The sequence below is a fragment of the Daldinia decipiens genome, assembly GCF_022478715.1.
Source record: "Daldinia decipiens strain CBS 113046 unplaced genomic scaffold F4813scaffold_5, whole genome shotgun sequence".
In the NCBI taxonomy this organism is placed as follows: domain Eukaryota; kingdom Fungi; phylum Ascomycota; class Sordariomycetes; order Xylariales; family Hypoxylaceae; genus Daldinia; species Daldinia decipiens.
Genome location: NW_026054548.1, coordinates 1,052,933 through 1,069,694, shown reverse-complemented (window position 1 = coordinate 1,069,694; position 16,762 = coordinate 1,052,933). Strand labels below are relative to the sequence as shown.

At 49.2% G+C, this 16,762-nt stretch overlaps 5 protein-coding genes across 5 annotated transcripts; 3 read left to right on the top strand and 2 right to left on the bottom strand.

Annotated features, from left to right (window-relative positions):
- The first annotated feature begins 908 nt into the window (after positions 1-908).
- Positions 909-3,945, top strand: F4813DRAFT_271861 (uncharacterized protein). The gene is made up of 7 exons (XM_049240378.1): positions 909-2,098; positions 2,153-2,666; positions 2,904-2,998; positions 3,056-3,233; positions 3,301-3,381; positions 3,443-3,568; positions 3,624-3,945. The coding sequence occupies exons 1-7, from the start codon at positions 1,344-1,346 to the stop codon at positions 3,879-3,881; spliced, it is 2,007 nt and encodes a 668-aa protein (XP_049102954.1). The 5' UTR covers positions 909-1,343; the 3' UTR covers positions 3,882-3,945.
- Positions 3,946-5,622: 1,677 nt separating this feature from the next.
- F4813DRAFT_349164 (uncharacterized protein) lies at positions 5,623-8,863 on the top strand. The gene is made up of 2 exons (XM_049242143.1): positions 5,623-7,521; positions 8,422-8,863. The coding sequence occupies exons 1-2, from the start codon at positions 5,949-5,951 to the stop codon at positions 8,460-8,462; spliced, it is 1,614 nt and encodes a 537-aa protein (XP_049102953.1). The 5' UTR covers positions 5,623-5,948; the 3' UTR covers positions 8,463-8,863.
- A 1,616-nt stretch (positions 8,864-10,479) lies between these two features.
- Positions 10,480-12,745, bottom strand: F4813DRAFT_271713 (cell cycle control protein). Its single transcript, XM_049240377.1, has one exon. It carries the CDS (start codon positions 12,564-12,566, stop codon positions 10,542-10,544), a length of 2,025 nt encoding a protein of 674 aa, XP_049102952.1. The 5' UTR covers positions 12,567-12,745; the 3' UTR covers positions 10,480-10,541.
- Positions 12,746-13,125: 380 nt separating this feature from the next.
- F4813DRAFT_379114 (pre-mRNA splicing factor) lies at positions 13,126-15,058 on the top strand (the record flags this gene model as incomplete). Its single annotated transcript, XM_049245409.1, has 2 exons — positions 13,126-13,443; positions 13,547-15,058. The coding sequence occupies 2 exons, from the start codon at positions 13,126-13,128 to the stop codon at positions 15,056-15,058; spliced, it is 1,830 nt and encodes a 609-aa protein (XP_049102951.1).
- Positions 15,059-15,465: 407 nt separating this feature from the next.
- F4813DRAFT_271654 (uncharacterized protein) lies at positions 15,466-16,762 on the bottom strand. Its single transcript, XM_049240376.1, has 2 exons — positions 15,964-16,762; positions 15,466-15,878 (listed from the first exon to the last, which is right to left on the bottom strand). Exons 1-2 carry the CDS (start codon positions 16,543-16,545, stop codon positions 15,780-15,782), a joined length of 681 nt encoding a protein of 226 aa, XP_049102950.1. The 5' UTR covers positions 16,546-16,762; the 3' UTR covers positions 15,466-15,779.

The window sequence follows — 16,762 nt, the reverse complement described above, 5'->3', positions numbered from 1 at the left end:
GTTGGATATAGTATTGCATCACGCAATCCAATCTATAAGCACCTGCACGATGAGTGGAAAGTATATTTTCTATTATCTAATAGCCCGTTATCTGTCAAATATCGCGGGAACAGCTCTGGATTGGCGACCCGACGGCTATCAGGTACCCAAGTTAGAAAGCTGCAGATGCGGGCACGCAAGCTCCTTCGTATCACGACGCCATATTTACCAGAAAGAGGGTCATTCTCACTCGGGATAACTCAACGTGGCTCGTAATGAGAGGTTGATTCGTAGAAAGGGAACCAGACTTTGGAGCATTTTTCAGCTTGGTATGTGTGTCTCGGGGAATGAGGGGTGAGGGGCAATGCTACGAAGTGTGCGAGGATAGAGAATGGATGAGATCTTATTAGATCGTCAGGGTCCAATTCCCACTACTGGTGACGATTATTGGCCCAAGTATATTACATGTAGGTATTACCATTACACTTACATACATACATCAGCTCCTAGGTTGCATGAAATGTATGATGTACGCTTTATTCCTCCTTGTATTAGGTAGTGCCGCCGGTATCTTTATACTGGTGCAGCTTATATAGGTAGTGTGGTATATAGTGTGGTTTATAGTGTAGATTATAGTGTAGATTACCTAGGTAGGTATACAGGTATGTACATATGTAATCCGTAGGTACCTTAGGTAGGTAGGTATGTAGTGCAGGATTAGTGCAAGTTAGGCCGTTCCTCGGCATGTGGGACCTATGGGAATTGATAGGAATTAATGGGACGATAAGGTACAGACAGGTGTTCGTTTGCTACTTTAGGACTAGACTAAGCTTCTCAGGGAAGTAGGTCTGGCCGCCCTGGGACAATGCTTTGCACCTATATCTACATACCGTAGGTACCTTGAATGGGGCAAAGGACCCTCAAGGCGGGGCAATTTCATGAGCTGCACTTTTCAGCTTCTATCGGCGCTTTTGGCATTTTTGGCGTTTCTCGCATTTTAGCATTTTCCATCTGATCTTATTTTTATTTTTATTTTTATATATTTATTATTTTTATTATTCTACCTTTGTACGTTCTAGGTAACTTCTAGACTCTTTCCCGCCTTGCCGGTATCGTCCGACTCCGATTCCATTAACCCAATTTGTTGACTTTCCACTACTTGCCTTGGCCTACCTTGGATAAGCCAATTCCTCTAACTAGCAAAAGTCAAATCATGACGGCGAAGACACTTCGCCCACGACATCCAACTTGAGAATGGGGTAAAAATATGCTTGGTGAGCTGCGCCGAGTTTGTTCAGAGGCACTAAGCAGCATCGTCACCAAGCAGCAGACAGACTATATACATACATGCCAAAGGCATAACCATGATGGACCCCGCCTCCGTTTCTTTCCCACAACCGCCGCCGCCGCCGCCGCCGCCGCCACTACCACCACCACTACTACAACAACAACAACAACAGCAGCAGCAGCAGCAGCAGCAGCAGCAGCACCAACAGCAAACGTCTCAACCACCTCCTCCAAGAACCGAGGCTTCGCTGTCGCACGAACTTCACCATCATAACCATCACCCTCAACAATCGCATCACTTCCGTGTCCCAACCCTCTCATCGCATACGAACCTCGATCTATCCACTCTCGATCCTACCGATCCCATCTTCCAACAAGACCTCCAACAAGACCTCCAACGCCTACAAGCCCTACCCGCCATCCCCGTCGTCCCGGGCGACTATACTTCGCATGTTCAAGATGATTTCGATAATGAGCCAAATGCGGCTCACATGCTCCAGCGCTCCCATAACGAAACGACTTCTGACATCCGCCGAACTCCACATCAACACCATACCTCTCTCCCTCTATCGTCGCACTCGGCGCCGCCTGCCTCCAGTCAATTCGGCATCCTAACGCACAATGGCATGTCTCCAACTGCTATCTCCCAGCTTCAACAAGACGAGGACATATTCATCCAATCGGCGCAAGTCAATTCCTCAGCTGCCGAATCCTCAGAGCCGAGGCCCCACGGCCAATTGGTCAATAGGATAGTCGTTGACCCACCCGATCTTCAAGCTTGGCGCGAGAAGCTATTTAATGTCGATGATACGATTATCTTGACCAATGACCAGTAGGAAGCAGGATTCTTTTTTGGAACCGAGTCCTTGTACTAATTACCAACTAGATTCGAGACGTACTTCCCCCATATCGACAATGTTTACTCACATCGTTCCACCCAAAAGTACAAGCGCAAGCCTTTTATATCGCACTACTGGGATTGCCGAATGAAGGGACGACCACCGGGAACGCCCAAATCGGATGACCCTTCCAAGAAGAAGCGCAAGCGGAATGCGCGCGAGAGAGATCTATGCGATGTTAAGATCAAGATTACCGAATACTTTCCGGGAGCGACGATCCTACCTGGTGACGTGGACTCGAACCTCAATTTAGCTTCGCCAAGTGTTTACCAATCTCCACAACAGCCGATGTTTAGCGACGGTCTACCACGGCCTATGGATGCTCATCTCAACGGAGAGAAATTCTGGACAATACAAAGAGTCAATGGCAATGGCGGGAACGGTAAGGGCGACGGCGTCGCTGGTCCTCACAAGCATAGCCTAGAGAAGAGCGATGAGATCAAGAAGTCAACCGTACAGAGGTATATTGCCTCGCAAGAAAAAGAAGCGAAGAAGATTCAGGTGGGTTGTTCCTTGTACCATAGTTGCGATTACCTTTATACCCGGTTTTATATATGGAAAACTTCTGTCAAGATACAAGTGATCTAGAACGGTAACATCTCCCTTTGGCACAGTGGAGGAAAGCAATTTTATTAGAATAGGGTGGCAAATAGTCCCGCTCAGCTCCTATTATCTTCTATTCACACCCGGTAGTTCTAAAAGCTAGCTATAACTCGTCACACTAACTTACCCCTATAGAAGCCTTTACCTAGGAGGATGTCAGGAGCTGCACTTGCAACCGCGAAAAAGCACTCGAAGGAGCACGAATTAAAGCTCTATGCTGCTTGCTTTTGGTAAGCTATCCTCCTAGCACATAAGGTGACTTATAAGCTAACGAGCCCCCTTGTCAGCCCTTTTTCGCAGAGAGTATGGATTGCTCTGGAAGCGAAGGGTATGCAGTATCAATATTGCGAGACAGATCCGTTCAAGCGCCCAACACAGTTGCTAGAAGCAAATCCACGAGGCCTGGTTCCAGCTATTCGTGAAGGCGACTGGGCCAGCGGTGAGAGTGCCATCATCTTGGAATACGTAAGTTGTTAGAGTTGTAAGACGACTATAGATGGTTCCCTCAATCGCTGACCGTCCAACCTGCTAGCTTGAGGACCATAACCAAAGGGTACCCCTCTCTCCCACAGACCCTAGACTAAAAGCAAACTGTAGACTATGGATCGACCATGTGAGTTCCCCTAGTGAGTATCTACCGCGTAAATGACAGAGAGTCTGACTAGTTGATCTAGATCAATGCAAGGATAGTTCCGGCTTTCTTCGCTCTCGCGAGGGCTACTGATTTCGCAAAGCAATCGGAATACGCAGAGAGGCTCCGGAGTGAGATAACGGCCCTTGTTCAAGCCGCTAACGACAGGGTAGGTTTTCCATCCCTTACTTTGCCCTTCAAGACATCTCTAATCCGCTGCTCAGGGTCCATACTTCCTCGGAGAAGATCTATGCCTCGTAGACATTCATTTTGCTCCGTTCGTCCTCCGAATGTCCCGCATACTCCGAGAGCTCCGTAACTGGGGCGATCCCGCGCCGGGAACACGTTGGCAACAGTGGGCTGAGGCGCTTGAACAGAACCGACATGTCCAAGCTACAACTAGCCAGAAAGAGCTCTATATCGAAACCTTGGACCTCTTCCTTAATAGCCGTCAACCCCATAGCGAACACTTCGGGTCGTAATATAATAATAGGATATATCATCGCCGCTACGTACTCTTCTACATACATATTGGATACTTACATACGCGCATAAATGCGAGAGGTTGTTATCGGATTCGAGGAGTATATACGGTACATATTAAGTTATATCATACCACACACAACAGGACCGGGTAACCCGCTCGGGTTTTTTTCTTCTTCTCCCTTCCCCTTTTCAGGACGGAGCTCCTTCCAAGTCCCTCAAAAAGGGTAACAGGGGATCGGAGTTCGAGTGGTCTGGATCTTCCCCGTTTTGGGAGCCAGACATCGTTAGATACTAGTGGGTCGTACATATTGCATGGTCATATTCAGCGCATACATACATTAAGCTGGGGATGAGTGGGTAGGTGGACCTGGAAAAGTGTGCATAGAGGGTCTGTTTGCTGCTATTGCACGTTCTTTATAGGATCGATATATATACAGACATATCCTTGGAATTGCTATGTCTTGTTGATAATATGCGGTCTGGTTGTTATAGTAGTTCTGACGCTTAAAGGGTAACCTCTTCTGAGCCTCCTCTTAACTACAGAAGAAGACCATAGTATGTTATGAATAAGTAATATTCTAGGCTAAGTCTAATATGTCTAACCTAGGTAGAACGTGATTTGGCCTAGGAACGTTGGTCTAACACGAGTTGCTCTTATATGGTTGGTTATAGCTACTCGGCGGGTATGTTGATCCTTCCACCTTCGAGAACATTGGCACTTATTAGCCGATCTATTTCCAAAAATTCATACAAGGCGACTGAACATAGGGCTTAGTGGACTTTAGCAGAGTGCAGCGAACCGGGTATAAGCACTTCTGAGGCAGAAACAGCTCCCACCTGACCTTTAAGCGGCATTCGTACGCGGTGAGCTGTTCGGCGCATAAGACTTTGAATGTTTCGTCTTACATTAATAGTCGCCATGTATTCACAGGGATGTAATCAGCCATTCACTTCGGGCGAAGGCTGAGCTGTCACGTTCGCTATACGAAGGAAGATAGTCGAACTAACATATGATTAGGTTAGTGCGAGTACCCTTACATACATGGCTGCATGGCAGTGTGGCGGTATGGGCAGTGAAAGTTGCTATGTAGGTTCTAGACTTTCCTATAATGGGGGGGGGCTTTATGTACTACTCGCGAACAATAGGATCTACGATTGGGTAGAGATGCCTTGCAGCGATGGCGAACTATGTCGAAGGTGAATCTGATCTTTGATGAAAGACAGCTGTTTCATATACACCACGAACTATTCATAGGCTACAAAAAAAACAAGTGACGTTATACTGAGACATAGACAAGACGCTAAAACGCATGGAATATCGTCTGGGTCTTGATTGTGTAATGAACACAACGCCCAACAGCAACTTAATTTGTTCGAAGTTGGGTAGCCAGATACGATGTCTGTCGTGATACGGCGTACTTGGCTATTCAGCTATTCCACCAGATTCTATCCTCAGCAGTTGCGGTTGCAACATATTATGAAGGCGTCGTAGGGGCTACCCTGCTGTGTAGTGTAAAGTAAATACATACCTAAGTACTAGGATTATGTCGCCGATGACGTTAGTTGGTAGGTTAGGCAAATTCAGTTAGCACATACTAGGTACGTACATTAAAGAGCTACCTACATATGTACATAGTAGGTACCTAACTGCATCGCTCTCACCGCGAGGCGCAGCTTAGGACTTAACATCTTGCTTTTAAAAGGTCTTGCCTATGTAGTTACAGGGGTTGACGTCAGGTTACACGCAGCTCCAAGCTTGTTTTCGCCCAGAGCAGTAGATAATAAATTGCCCCGCTCCAATTGCACCGCACTAACAACACCACCATTACTGGCACTGCATCATATGCGCCTAATACTCGCCCTTGCCCCCCCTTTCCCCCCCGCCGCTGTAAATTGCTGTGCTACTGTTCTGCCGTTCTGCCGTTCATTACTCATAACTTCCCAACTTCGACATTTACTGCACCAGTTTAGAGTTTGATCCGTTTCCAACTACACAAACTATCAATTCATACTCTTACACTCTTACACTTATCACACCTATCACCCACTAACACGCGCCAACAATGTCCGCGTACGACCCTTATGACCCTCCCCCGCGCGAGTACTCCCGCCGGGTTTACCATGATGACCGCCGTGAGAGGGCAACTCCCCGGTATACCGAGACTCAGGAAACATACTACAGAGTAAATCCAACGAGCCGCACCGCACTTGTGCCTCGAGCGAGGGAAGATAGTGACCAGCTTTCCATCGAGGAAGTTAGTAGGGACTTTCCCCCTCCTGGCTACTCCCGAGATATCCGTAGAGCCAAATCCGCCGACCCTGGCTACGATGATTACTACTACGACTCCCGCCGCCACGACGGTGCACGGGATCACCATTCTCGTAAGAAGCCCGCTAGTGTTTATTACGAGGAGGAGGAGAGGGCCCGCAAGCGCGTTCTATCTAAGCAAGAAAAGATCATTGCCGCTGTCGCGGGCGGTCTCCTCGCCGCCGGCGCCAAAGAGCTATGGGATCGCCATGAAGCAGAGAAGGAAGGCGCCGAAGTTCATCGCAACATAGCCGCCTCCGCTGCTCTTGGCGCTGCCGGCGCACTTGCAGGCTACCAAGGAGTGGACTATTATAGTAAACACGCCAGTAAAGATGACAAAAAGTCAACCTACATTGTTCACAAAGGACGAGATGGTAAAGTTATCGAGTACTATTCCGATGATTCCGATGACGATTCCAGACACCAAAAAGGCAACAAGTCTTTTCTTGAAAACGCCCTGGCCGCAGCTGGCCTGGGAGGAGCTATCAAGGCCTTGACCGGTGGCGGTTCTGAGAGGGATTCAAGAAGTCGCCGCGGTAGCCCAGACTCGTACCGTTCGCGAGGTAGCACAAAGAGCTCAAAAGATACTCCTGCGGCTAGAATGCAAAAGGCCGCCAAGGCATCGCTCGTCGCAGGTGCCGCAGAGGCTTTCCGTGTTGCAAAGGAGCCTGGCGGATGGAAGGGAGAGAAGATGAAGCGAGTTCTTACCGCGGCTGCCGGTGCTGCAACCATTGATGCTGCTCATGATCCTTCCAAGGATAGCAAACGCCACCTTGTAGAATCCGTTATCGGTGGCCTTCTTGGTAACCGCATGCTCAATGGCTCCAGAAAGGATATTGAGGAAGATAGAAGGACAGGTCGGAGCAGGTCTCGCTCCCGTGCACGTTCCGAGGGTGGCGGAGGACCCGGTCTTGCAGCGCTAGCTACGGCAGGCTTGGGAGCGTTGGGCGCTAAAAAGCTTATCGGTGGCCGGAGTAGGTCTCGGTCTCGCCCTCGTCGGGATAGTATCGACTCATACGATAGCCGGAGCCCCTCGCCCCCTCGGCGCCGCAGCCGTAGCCGCAGTATCGTCGATAAGACACGACGCAGCCTAGCTAAAATCGGCCTAGGAAACGACCCTGATGAGAAAGACGATGACTATGACGACCGGTCTTCTCGCCGGAGTCGTCATAGAAGCCCGTCGGATGACCGCTATGACGATGATCACAAGTCTCGTGCCTATATGAAAGGAGGCCGAGGCCCTGCCAACGACGGTTATGATGATTATGATGAGGAGGAGCGTTCTATTGGTAGCGGACGACCGCGTAGTTCGTCCCGCTCACGAGGAGGTAGGTCCAGTTCTACTTCTAGTAGCGATCTTGGAGATTCAGACGAAGATAAGAAGATGACGTCGAAAATGCGACGTAAGCAACTCATTACGACGGGTTTAGCAGCTGTCGCCGCCATCCATGCTGCTAATAATGTGTATGGCAGTATGGGGCAGCGCGACGCAAGGCACAGAGCAGTTAAAGAAGGTAAACTGAGCCCGGAGGAGGCTCGGAAGTTGAAAACCAAGGCACTCTTGCAAGATGCGGCCTCGGTTGGCATCGCGGCACTGGGCGTCAAGGGCGCCATTTCGGAGCTCAAGGAAGCACGAGAACAGGCCAAAGCAGTTAGAGAATGGAAAGAAGAGAAACAAAAGCGTCACGAGAGGCGGTTGGAGCGACTTAGACAGGCAAATTCCAGCTCTGGTGGCAGGTCAAGGACTGACAATTGGCGCTCTTCAGTTCCTGCGCGGGAGAATCGGTATGACGATGGGCCCCATTACATTGACGGGAACCCTTATTCTGCCTTACCTGCACCTCCAGAGGGATACGACAGGAGGTGAGAGGGTAGGGTTATCCACCGCTATGCATTAATCTGCATATACCCTACTCCCTCCTGCGCCAACTACATATAACGGTTTGCAGAGCATAACACCCGCGCTGTGCCCCTTGACGACTTGACGATCTACTGCTATTGATGATTTTGGGAAAATATACAAGACTGGTGTATAGAGGGCGTTTGGAATAAGAAGAAAGCTGCTTGCCTCGCGTCATTGCTGAACTAACCCCGGCTGTTTTGAAATAAAAACAAAATCTCGCTCGTCGCATTAATTCCTTTTATCTCCTCTGAATCTCTTATGATACGCGAAATTTTACTATGATATATAATTGAGCATCTCGCTGATCCTGATTAATGTGTGACAGATGGGCGTCATCGCCGCCACCACCACCATCGCGACGATTAATGTACCTACCTACCTACCTATATATCCCGCTGTAATGCAGCAAGGGGTTTTCCTGTGCTACCTGATTCTTACCTGCGTCACCGAAAACGGGTCCAGGTGTCTGGAGCACCGGCCTCCTTGCAGCACAAGCGCGGAACAAGGGACGTCTACCAGTGGACGGTCTCTCGCTAACCGGATGCCACGGGTTTGCGTTTCTGCCATCACAAAATTCGATTTGGGGGCTCGAAACTAGTTAGCGGCCGTAATGAGGATGCGCACAGGGATAATAACAGGATCGGCAGGTTTTTTTTTTTTTTTAGAAGATTCGGTTGGGAATCGCGAACGGGGATCTCTAAGGATTCTACTATAGGTACACGTAACCGGGGGGGATGGTGTGTATAAATGGAGAAAGAGAGGGGAAATTGGGGATGGGGGAAGCTGCAGGTTTTCAAGATGTTTGGGTATACTATCACCACCTGTTTGATTGATGACGACGATGACGACGAAGACGACCTTGAGACTATTTCCGATTGGACGATGGCACGAAAGTCTTTTTTTTCCCTTTTCTTTAAAACAAACATTTACATCTTGCTTCTTTTATAGTCTGTTACAACTTGAATTAACTAAGGGCTTTTATGCTTTTATGCTTTTATGCGTTTCTTGACGCTGCTATAGGCATCTGCATACAGAGTACCAACACCCGACGAGAGATGGTTGGGCACAAGCATAGCCTATCAAGCAACCGGAATATAACTTGTCATGAGGACTTTATTTAGCCGTATCTGACTGCAGAAAAGCCCCCCTGTTTGCATCGGCGTACATACGCACATGCATACGTGCTCCCTTGTTTGCATACGTTGGGATGGAAATACAGGACATCTAGGAACATATGCTCCGGGCTGAAATACTTTCGCATTGATGGTACCGAGATGCCATCCGAGGTATATACTAACTTGAGATCGGGAGAAGCAGTACGAATCGGAGATAGTGTTCACTTACATGTAGTAAATTACCCTCTTTACATACCTCCCCGTTTCCTACACTAGCAACAGCTATCAATGTCCAATTAATCTCTTTCTCTCTCTCTCTCTCTCTCTCTCTTACATACGAGTTCACATACCTCTGCTACATAATATACCAATGCAAGTATACGGCGCTACATACATACATGCATGCATACATACATACCTCCCGTCCCCCATCCCGTTTTTGCCAGCAAAACTCATGACATCATCTTGCTGACCGCTTCCCGCTTCCCGCCTCCCGCCTCGCACCCCCACGATTATGATGTGACTTGATTTGATTCCTGGATCTCCCTCCTCCCCCCGTAGTCGGATCGAAAAGAACCTATCTACCTAGGACTACTTGCTCCTTGGGGAAAGGGTACGTAGGTAGGTGGAGTGGGTAGGTACATAAACTTGGGAGTTGGAGACTGGGGATCGGATTCCCCAATTCTGGGTTGTGGACGGGACGGGACGGGGCTTGCCACTGTCATGCGCCTCTGGCAGCTAACGATGATCTCCTTTGGCTCCGCACGTGTACAGGTAGCTTGTCAGGCGGGTGGTGTAGTACGGAGGTAGTCGAGCTAGGTAGTCCTGCGTTACGTCTGTATTGCCCCGGGTGTATAGTACTGGGTATTCGGGAGTTAGGGATTAATTAGGTGGGAGAAACTAGGTTAGAAAGTTGTGTGAACTACATAGATACTCTACAATGTAGTTCCTTCAAGCTCTGTCGATGGCTTGGCGATATGGAAGGGAGCCGAGCCGCATTGCTACCCTACCCTCCCCACCAGCCTTCTTGGCATGGTTCATTCGGAATGGAGTTGTCAGTACTTTGATGCCTTTTACAATAAATACAATTTATGGTCCTATAGAGACTGGGGGGGGAACTCAGACGTGGGCAAGGTTTCTCAAGATGAGGTTCGGTTCCGTACTGGTAATCGGTAATTCAATATTCGACCAGTTCGCAGAGGTCTAATAGCTATTAGACCGGCTTTTTTGCTCTAAATATGTAAAACAGCCTATGTACAATATCGAACCGTCGATTTGTATGGTATTTCCATCTGATACACGAAGAACAGAATGCGCACATTCGTCTCGATTAGCTGACGGCACCGCCCCCTTGCTTCCAAGCCTGAGCCATGGCAAGCATCTTTGATAGATCTTGCTTCTGTTCGTCGTCTGCGGGGAATACGTAGTCGATATACTCTTCGAACGTGTCGTCTTCCAGTCTGCGCCTGCGCTTCGTCCTCCGTGGCATCTGCTTTTGGACTTTCTCGATGTCCTCTGCCGATCCATGCGTACGCTCGAACGACAGCCAAGCATTGAGCAGAGAAACTCTCTCTTCCTTGAGCTCCTTCTCCTTCATGCGCTTGTGAGCACGCTCGAACACATTGCGGGCTTTGGTCTTGGCCTCCTCGCTGACAGGCCTCTCCTCCTCTTCGCCCGCTTCTTCCTCGTCTTCTTCTGGGATGTTGATCTCGAAGTGCGCATAGCTGATCCAGACCTTGACATGATCTGTCTTCTCCAGAAGTCTCTCGTATAGGTTGCGCGTCTTGTCGTACTCGCCTTCCTCTTCCTCGAAGTCGATGTATGCCTTCCACAACAATTCCGGCATATCGAGCACGGGCTGGTTAATAGCGAGCTCGAAAATGGCTCTTGTCCTGTCGAGGTCGTCCAATCCTCTTTCGAGCTCGGCAAACTTGATCCACGTCTGGCAGTTGGCCGGATTCCACTCGATGTGCTTTTCGTAAAGGGTTCGACACCGCACAAACTCAAATAGCTTTAATTCTAACTCGATATAACCCTTGAATAGCTTGTCCTTCGGACACATGCCGATTGCTTGCCCTAGCGTTTTCCGTGCGGTTGTGAGCTCACCTTGCCGAATTTCAAACTGCGCCCTTAGCAACCAGACCTTAGCAAATGTGAATTTCTTGTGGGGTATCAGGTCGAGGCATAGCTTATAAATCTGGCGCGCTCGGTCAATATCCTTGGCGTCCATCTCCTCCCAGATAGCGTAAAAGATCCACAAGTAAATATATCGGCGCCAATGCCTCTTTTCCTGCGTCGGCGGGATTTGCGCTACAGCTCGCTCGTATACATCTCTCACTCGATCCAGGTCACCTGAAGTTTCCTCTAGTCGAGCGTAGTCGAACCATATATCGTAGTTTTTCGGATTCTCCTTGATTTGGTCTTCATAGTGTCTCCTTCTCTTTGACAATATTACGTCCTCTACACCATCCCTGTCACCGTACTGCTTTTCGAAGGTCGTGTACGCCTTGTGCAAACCCATAGACTTTGAGCGAGGGAGGCGGTCCAGAGCATATTTGTAAATGGCCCTAGCTCGCTCGTACTCCTTGAGCTTCGTCTCGAATCTAGCGTAAGCAATAAAAAGCCTCTCGTCAACAAATTCGTCGCCCAAGGCTTCAACTGCAGCGCCGAAAACTTCCCTAACTAGATCACTCGTCCCAAATTCTTCTTCGAATTTGGCCCATTTAATCCAGTTACGCGGTTCCGGGTGTACGATCGTAAAGCGCTCGAAGATATCCCGGGCACGTTGGAATTCGCCGTAACGTTTCTCCAGCTTGATGTACGCGCTCCATGCTGCTTCGTCCGGCTCCCAGGCCATCCACCTCTCAAATACCTGTCTCGTACCAGGGATATTACCCAACATCTCTTCCATGTAGACATACTTGTACCATAGCTTGTCGATCCTAGGTAGGATGGTGATGGCACGATCAAGTAAGTTTCTCGCATGATTAATATTCCTGTTTTTCATCTCGGCCTCGATATAGCGAATCCATAGCACGACAGACGTCGGATCGACATCGAGGGCTCGCTCGAAGATGGACCGCGCGCGCTTGAACTCCTTCTGCTCAAGTTCCCATGCAGCATAGCGCATCCAGTTGTTCATATTAATCGTATTTCGGCGAACGAAGCTCTCAAACTCCCTTCGCTTCCGACCCTGGAACTCATGAAGCTCTTCTAGGTCGCCAAAGCGCTGAGTCGGTGCCTGTAGGGATGTCTCCTGTCGGTCTACTGCTTCTCGGAGCAGCTGCTCGGCAGAGATTTGAATAGGCGCGGCGGCCTTGTTCTTGACCCTTGGAGGGCCGCGTGAGGACTCCATCTTGACTTTAGTGAATGATATCCGTAAGGTGATGTATGTGTAGGAGACAATATGAAGAGTACAAATGAAGGATGATTCGGAAGGTATGGTGTGGTATGGCTGTGCCAACCAGAGCGTTTGGTTTTGAGCCAAGGGCAGGTTGGTTGTATGTTATAAGAGGTTGGCGAGGCTGATTAAAGATAACAAAACGCGACGAGATCAAGTTCAATTATTAAAGTGGATCCAATCCCGGTAAATTCGCGGAAGAACTAGTTTTACCGACCGTTGACTTCACTAAAGGAGAGTTGTAACTGGATGCAAAGCTTAAGGCTCCATATTAAATTATAGTCGCGACTAAGAAGGCTGCGACCAATTTCTACATGGTACATCTTTTTGATTCGGCTTGTCGCAATTGGAATTTGCTCACTTTCATACACAAAGAACTATCTTAGGTACATTTCCCGGATTTCTCCTCACCTGCAATACAAGCGTAGTGAACTAGGTATCCATCTACTTTTAAGTTAATAGTTTTTCTCATCGAATTACGCCATCGTCTGACGATATATTACCGTTCGACGCCATGTCGACTCTAGCGGAGGAGTTGCTGCAGGACTTTGAGGACTCGGGATCCGAAAATGGAGAGGAGCAAAATGATACCGGACTTGACCTCGACGGGCCAGCTATTGGCCCTCCGGCAAGCTACGATAATAACGACATGGTGCTAGACGGCGATGAAGAAGAGCCAGATGAGGACGAAGAAATGGGTGGCGTGAGCGCCGCCGAACCCGTGGAAGACGAAGAAGCAACCAAAGCTAAGGTCGAGAAGATGCAGCTAGGCGGAGTTAAAGATATCCGTAAGGTTACCACCGTTATGGACAGACTGGACCCTCTGCTCAAGGTTAGTTTACCCTCTACTCCCTCGCTTCACACTACGAACAGTGATGAAATGTTTACATCTCCTATCTTGAGCTAGACCTGACCGACTGGTTACGACCTTATAGGATATCGCCCACTATCAATCAAAACCTCTCACGCCACACACAACCAATATAGGTAACATTGAGGACAACCCCGAGTACAAGATCCTCACTGAATCCAACACTCTCTCCACTCAGATCGATGGCGAGATCATGAAGGTCCACAAGTTCATCAGAGACCATTACTCGGCTCGATTCCCCGAACTTGAAACGCTTGTTCAGAACCCGATCGAGTATGCCAAAGTCGTGGCCATCCTGGGAAATGGACCTATGGATTCGGATAGCATCAGAGCGCTTCAAGCCTCAGCCGACAATCCTCTGGGCGAATCGCTCAAGTCGGTTCTGGACGGACCATCGCTGATGATTGTCACCGTCGAAGCCACTACAACGAAAGGTCGTGAAATAAGTCAGGAGGAGCTTGAACGCATTCTGAAAGCCTGCCATATGATGATCAAGATGGACAAGGCTAAGAAAACACTTACGGACTACGTACAGTCTCGGATGAACATATTTGCTCCCAACCTTACAGCCCTAGTCGGATCCTTGACTGCTGCGCAATTGATTAATACGGCGGGAGGTTTAACTAATCTTTCTCGGGCGCCCGCCTGCAACCTTGCAGCTTGGGGCTCGAAAAGATCAGGCAATACGGCATTCGCCACCAATGTGGGCGTGAAGCAGCAAGGTTACTTGTACCATTCACCAATCATCCGTGGCATACCAACCGATCTAAAAAAGAAGGCCATGAAGGCGGTGGCGGCGAAGCTCGTCCTAGCTGCACGCGCGGACACTGGCCACTCAAACCCTGACGGGTCATATGGTGAAGAACTTAGGGGCCAATGTCTAGAGAGGCTAGACAAACTGACGGAACCGCCACCAAACAAGGGCCAACGAGCACTGCCAGCCCCAGATGACAAACCCTCACGCAAGCGGGGTGGTCGACGGGCTCGCAAGGCCAAGGAGGCAACTGCGATGACTGACCTTCGCAAAGCTCAGAACCGCATGGTGTTTGGCAAGGAGGAGAAGGAAACAGACTACGGGATTGGAGATTCTACTACGGGCATGGGAATGATCGGCCAGACAAACGATGGACGAATCCGTGGAGTGCAGATTGATAACCGGACACGAGCGAAGCTTAGTCAAAAGCATAAAGGCTGGGGAGGAGCTACACCTATTGGCGGCTCAGCTTCGTCATTGCGCGGATTTGGCCAATCAGGCAACATCGACCTTCGTGGTAAGGGTCTACGAACTTCAGGGGTAGGGTCCACTATCGGAGGAGGTGCAGGGACAGCTTCGTCTCTAGCATTTACGCCAGTTCAGGGACTAGAGCTTGTAGACCCCAAGGTTCAAGCTGAGCTTAATCGTAAGCGAAAGGCGGAGGAGGATCGCTGGTTTAAGGGCGGTACCTTTACCCAAGTGGCCGGAGGCGGGACAGCTAGCAGTGCCAACGGTAGCTTCAAGGTCCCTGAACACCCCAATAAAAAGGTTGATACCGGTGCTGGCAAGATGGGACCACCGGCGCTACCCGCTAAGAAATAGGGCGAGGTGAGGTACTACGCTTCTATAGGATCGCGCGAAGTAAGGGGGTTTTGTTTTTGTACGACATATGTATATGTACGCAGACAGACAAATGTAAGTAAGGCATGGCGTCTAGAGTAACGGTGGGGCCACTTGCTGGTTTTTTTTTTTCTTTTCTTTTTTTTTCTTCGCAGCATGGGGTCGGTCGCATGGTTACGGCGTTCTTGGAAGGGGGGGCTATCGGATGCTAGACTACGGAAGAAGAGGCTAAATCGGCTTAGTTCTAGTAGTTAAACTCTCATCATGCAATACGTGCGTTTCTTGCAGCACTCGTTTTCTACATACCTACCTAGGTACATACCTACCTACATACATAAGTACAACCTTAATTTTCCGAGGCCGCGCGCCGTCTGAAATATCAATTGAATGGATCTCTTCCTCCCCCCGCCTCGTTTGTTCAACTTTATCTTTACATACGTATTCTGTTCACCTATGCCTGGATATGGGGCCGGTTCTAGCTCCGGCTTCCCATCGCCGCCCGTGCATTAAGTTAATCCCTAGTTAGAGAATAATGTTCGCCGCTACGGCATTACGAGATGTTTCTTTTCTTTTACAAAGTATCCTATCTAACCTAGTCCCTGCCTACGTTGGGTATGTACCATATGCAGGTAGGTAGGGAAGAGGTGAGACTTTTATGTCGTTTTGTTTTGTTTTTGCCTTTAGGTTAGGTTAGGTACATCAATCAACACATACATACATACATACAATACACAACTCTACGTTTTTGACGCAGGCGCGCGTAACGGCCACGGTCTAGGGGGGGAAAGGAAAGGAAAGGAAAAGAAAGGGAAGGGAAAGAAGTGTCACGACGTTTCGAACAGGGACCCGGGAGGAAGAGGCTCGCACAGATCTCGATCGTCGGGTGGGGAAAAAGGCCTTAGGGCCTGGTCTGTCTGGCCGGACTGGGCCGGACTGGAAGCGAGGGAGCTGCCGTGGTATGATATGTTGGGTGTAGGTAGGTAGATAGATAGATAGATAGATAGATAGATAGATAGATAGATAGGTAGGTAGGTAGGTAGGTATGATAGCGCGGCGCGCGTGGGTTGCACGATACGTGGTCCCCTACATTCGGTGTCCGCTGCAGCGCTACAGCCTCTTACGTAGATGGGTATATTGTATATGGTATTCATGTGTGCCGTACGCAGAGCGAGCTCGGTACTCCTACTGCCGGTAGGTATGGCATAGATGTAAGACTCACAGGCGTACGACCGTTGTCGCACGTGAAGGCGAGGGGCGAGATGAGAGGCAGGCCGGGATGTAATATAGTGCTGTGCTGTGTTGGGAGGAGCAGGGATGGATGGATGGAGGGAGGAACGCGAGAAGCGGGAAAAGGGGGAAATGCGAAAATGCGAAAAGGAAAAGATGGCATTCTGGTGAAACTCGCAGATCCCGGATATGGGATTTATTCTGATTCGGATTTGGATTTCTGGATCCTGGCTGCATGGCATTTTCCCAACATTCGCATCCCGCGCGGATGCCCTGGATAATTAATACCGTTCATTTTCTTTTTCACTTCGTACACACTTAGACATTGCACACCGCGCCATCCATCATACCTTGCTAGCTGATCATGTCGTTGGCCGCGGTACAATTGGTGAGGCGAGATGGGGGGGTTGGGGGGTTGTGGGCAGAGACATTTTAAATAGTTGCATTTTCGATGGTATT

What these genes read in the sequence shown, in the direction of transcription:
- F4813DRAFT_271861 (XM_049240378.1), top strand. Translation starts at nt 1,344, where the DNA reads ATGATGGACCCCGCCTCCGTTTCTTTCCCACAACCGCCGCCGCCGCCG. An exon ending in CTCTATGCTGCTTGCTTTTG is followed by an intron (nt 2,999 to 3,055) that starts GTAAGCTATCCT and finishes CCCCCTTGTCAG; the next exon opens with CCCTTTTTCGCAGAGAGTAT. An exon ending in GTGCCATCATCTTGGAATAC is followed by an intron (nt 3,234 to 3,300) that starts GTAAGTTGTTAG and finishes CCAACCTGCTAG; the next exon opens with CTTGAGGACCATAACCAAAG.
- F4813DRAFT_349164 (XM_049242143.1), top strand. Translation starts at nt 5,949, where the DNA reads ATGTCCGCGTACGACCCTTATGACCCTCCCCCGCGCGAGTACTCCCGC. An exon ending in TTCGTCCCGCTCACGAGGAG is followed by an intron (nt 7,522 to 8,421) that starts GTAGGTCCAGTT and finishes AATGTGTGACAG; the next exon opens with ATGGGCGTCATCGCCGCCAC.
- F4813DRAFT_271713 (XM_049240377.1), bottom strand. Translation starts at nt 12,566, where the DNA reads ATGGAGTCCTCACGCGGCCCTCCAAGGGTCAAGAACAAGGCCGCCGCG.
- F4813DRAFT_271654 (XM_049240376.1), bottom strand. Translation starts at nt 16,545, where the DNA reads ATGCCATGCAGCCAGGATCCAGAAATCCAAATCCGAATCAGAATAAAT. An exon ending in AGGCCCTAAGGCCTTTTTCC is followed by an intron (nt 15,879 to 15,963) that starts CCACCCGACGAT and finishes CCTTCCCTTTCT; the next exon opens with TTTCCTTTCCTTTCCTTTCC.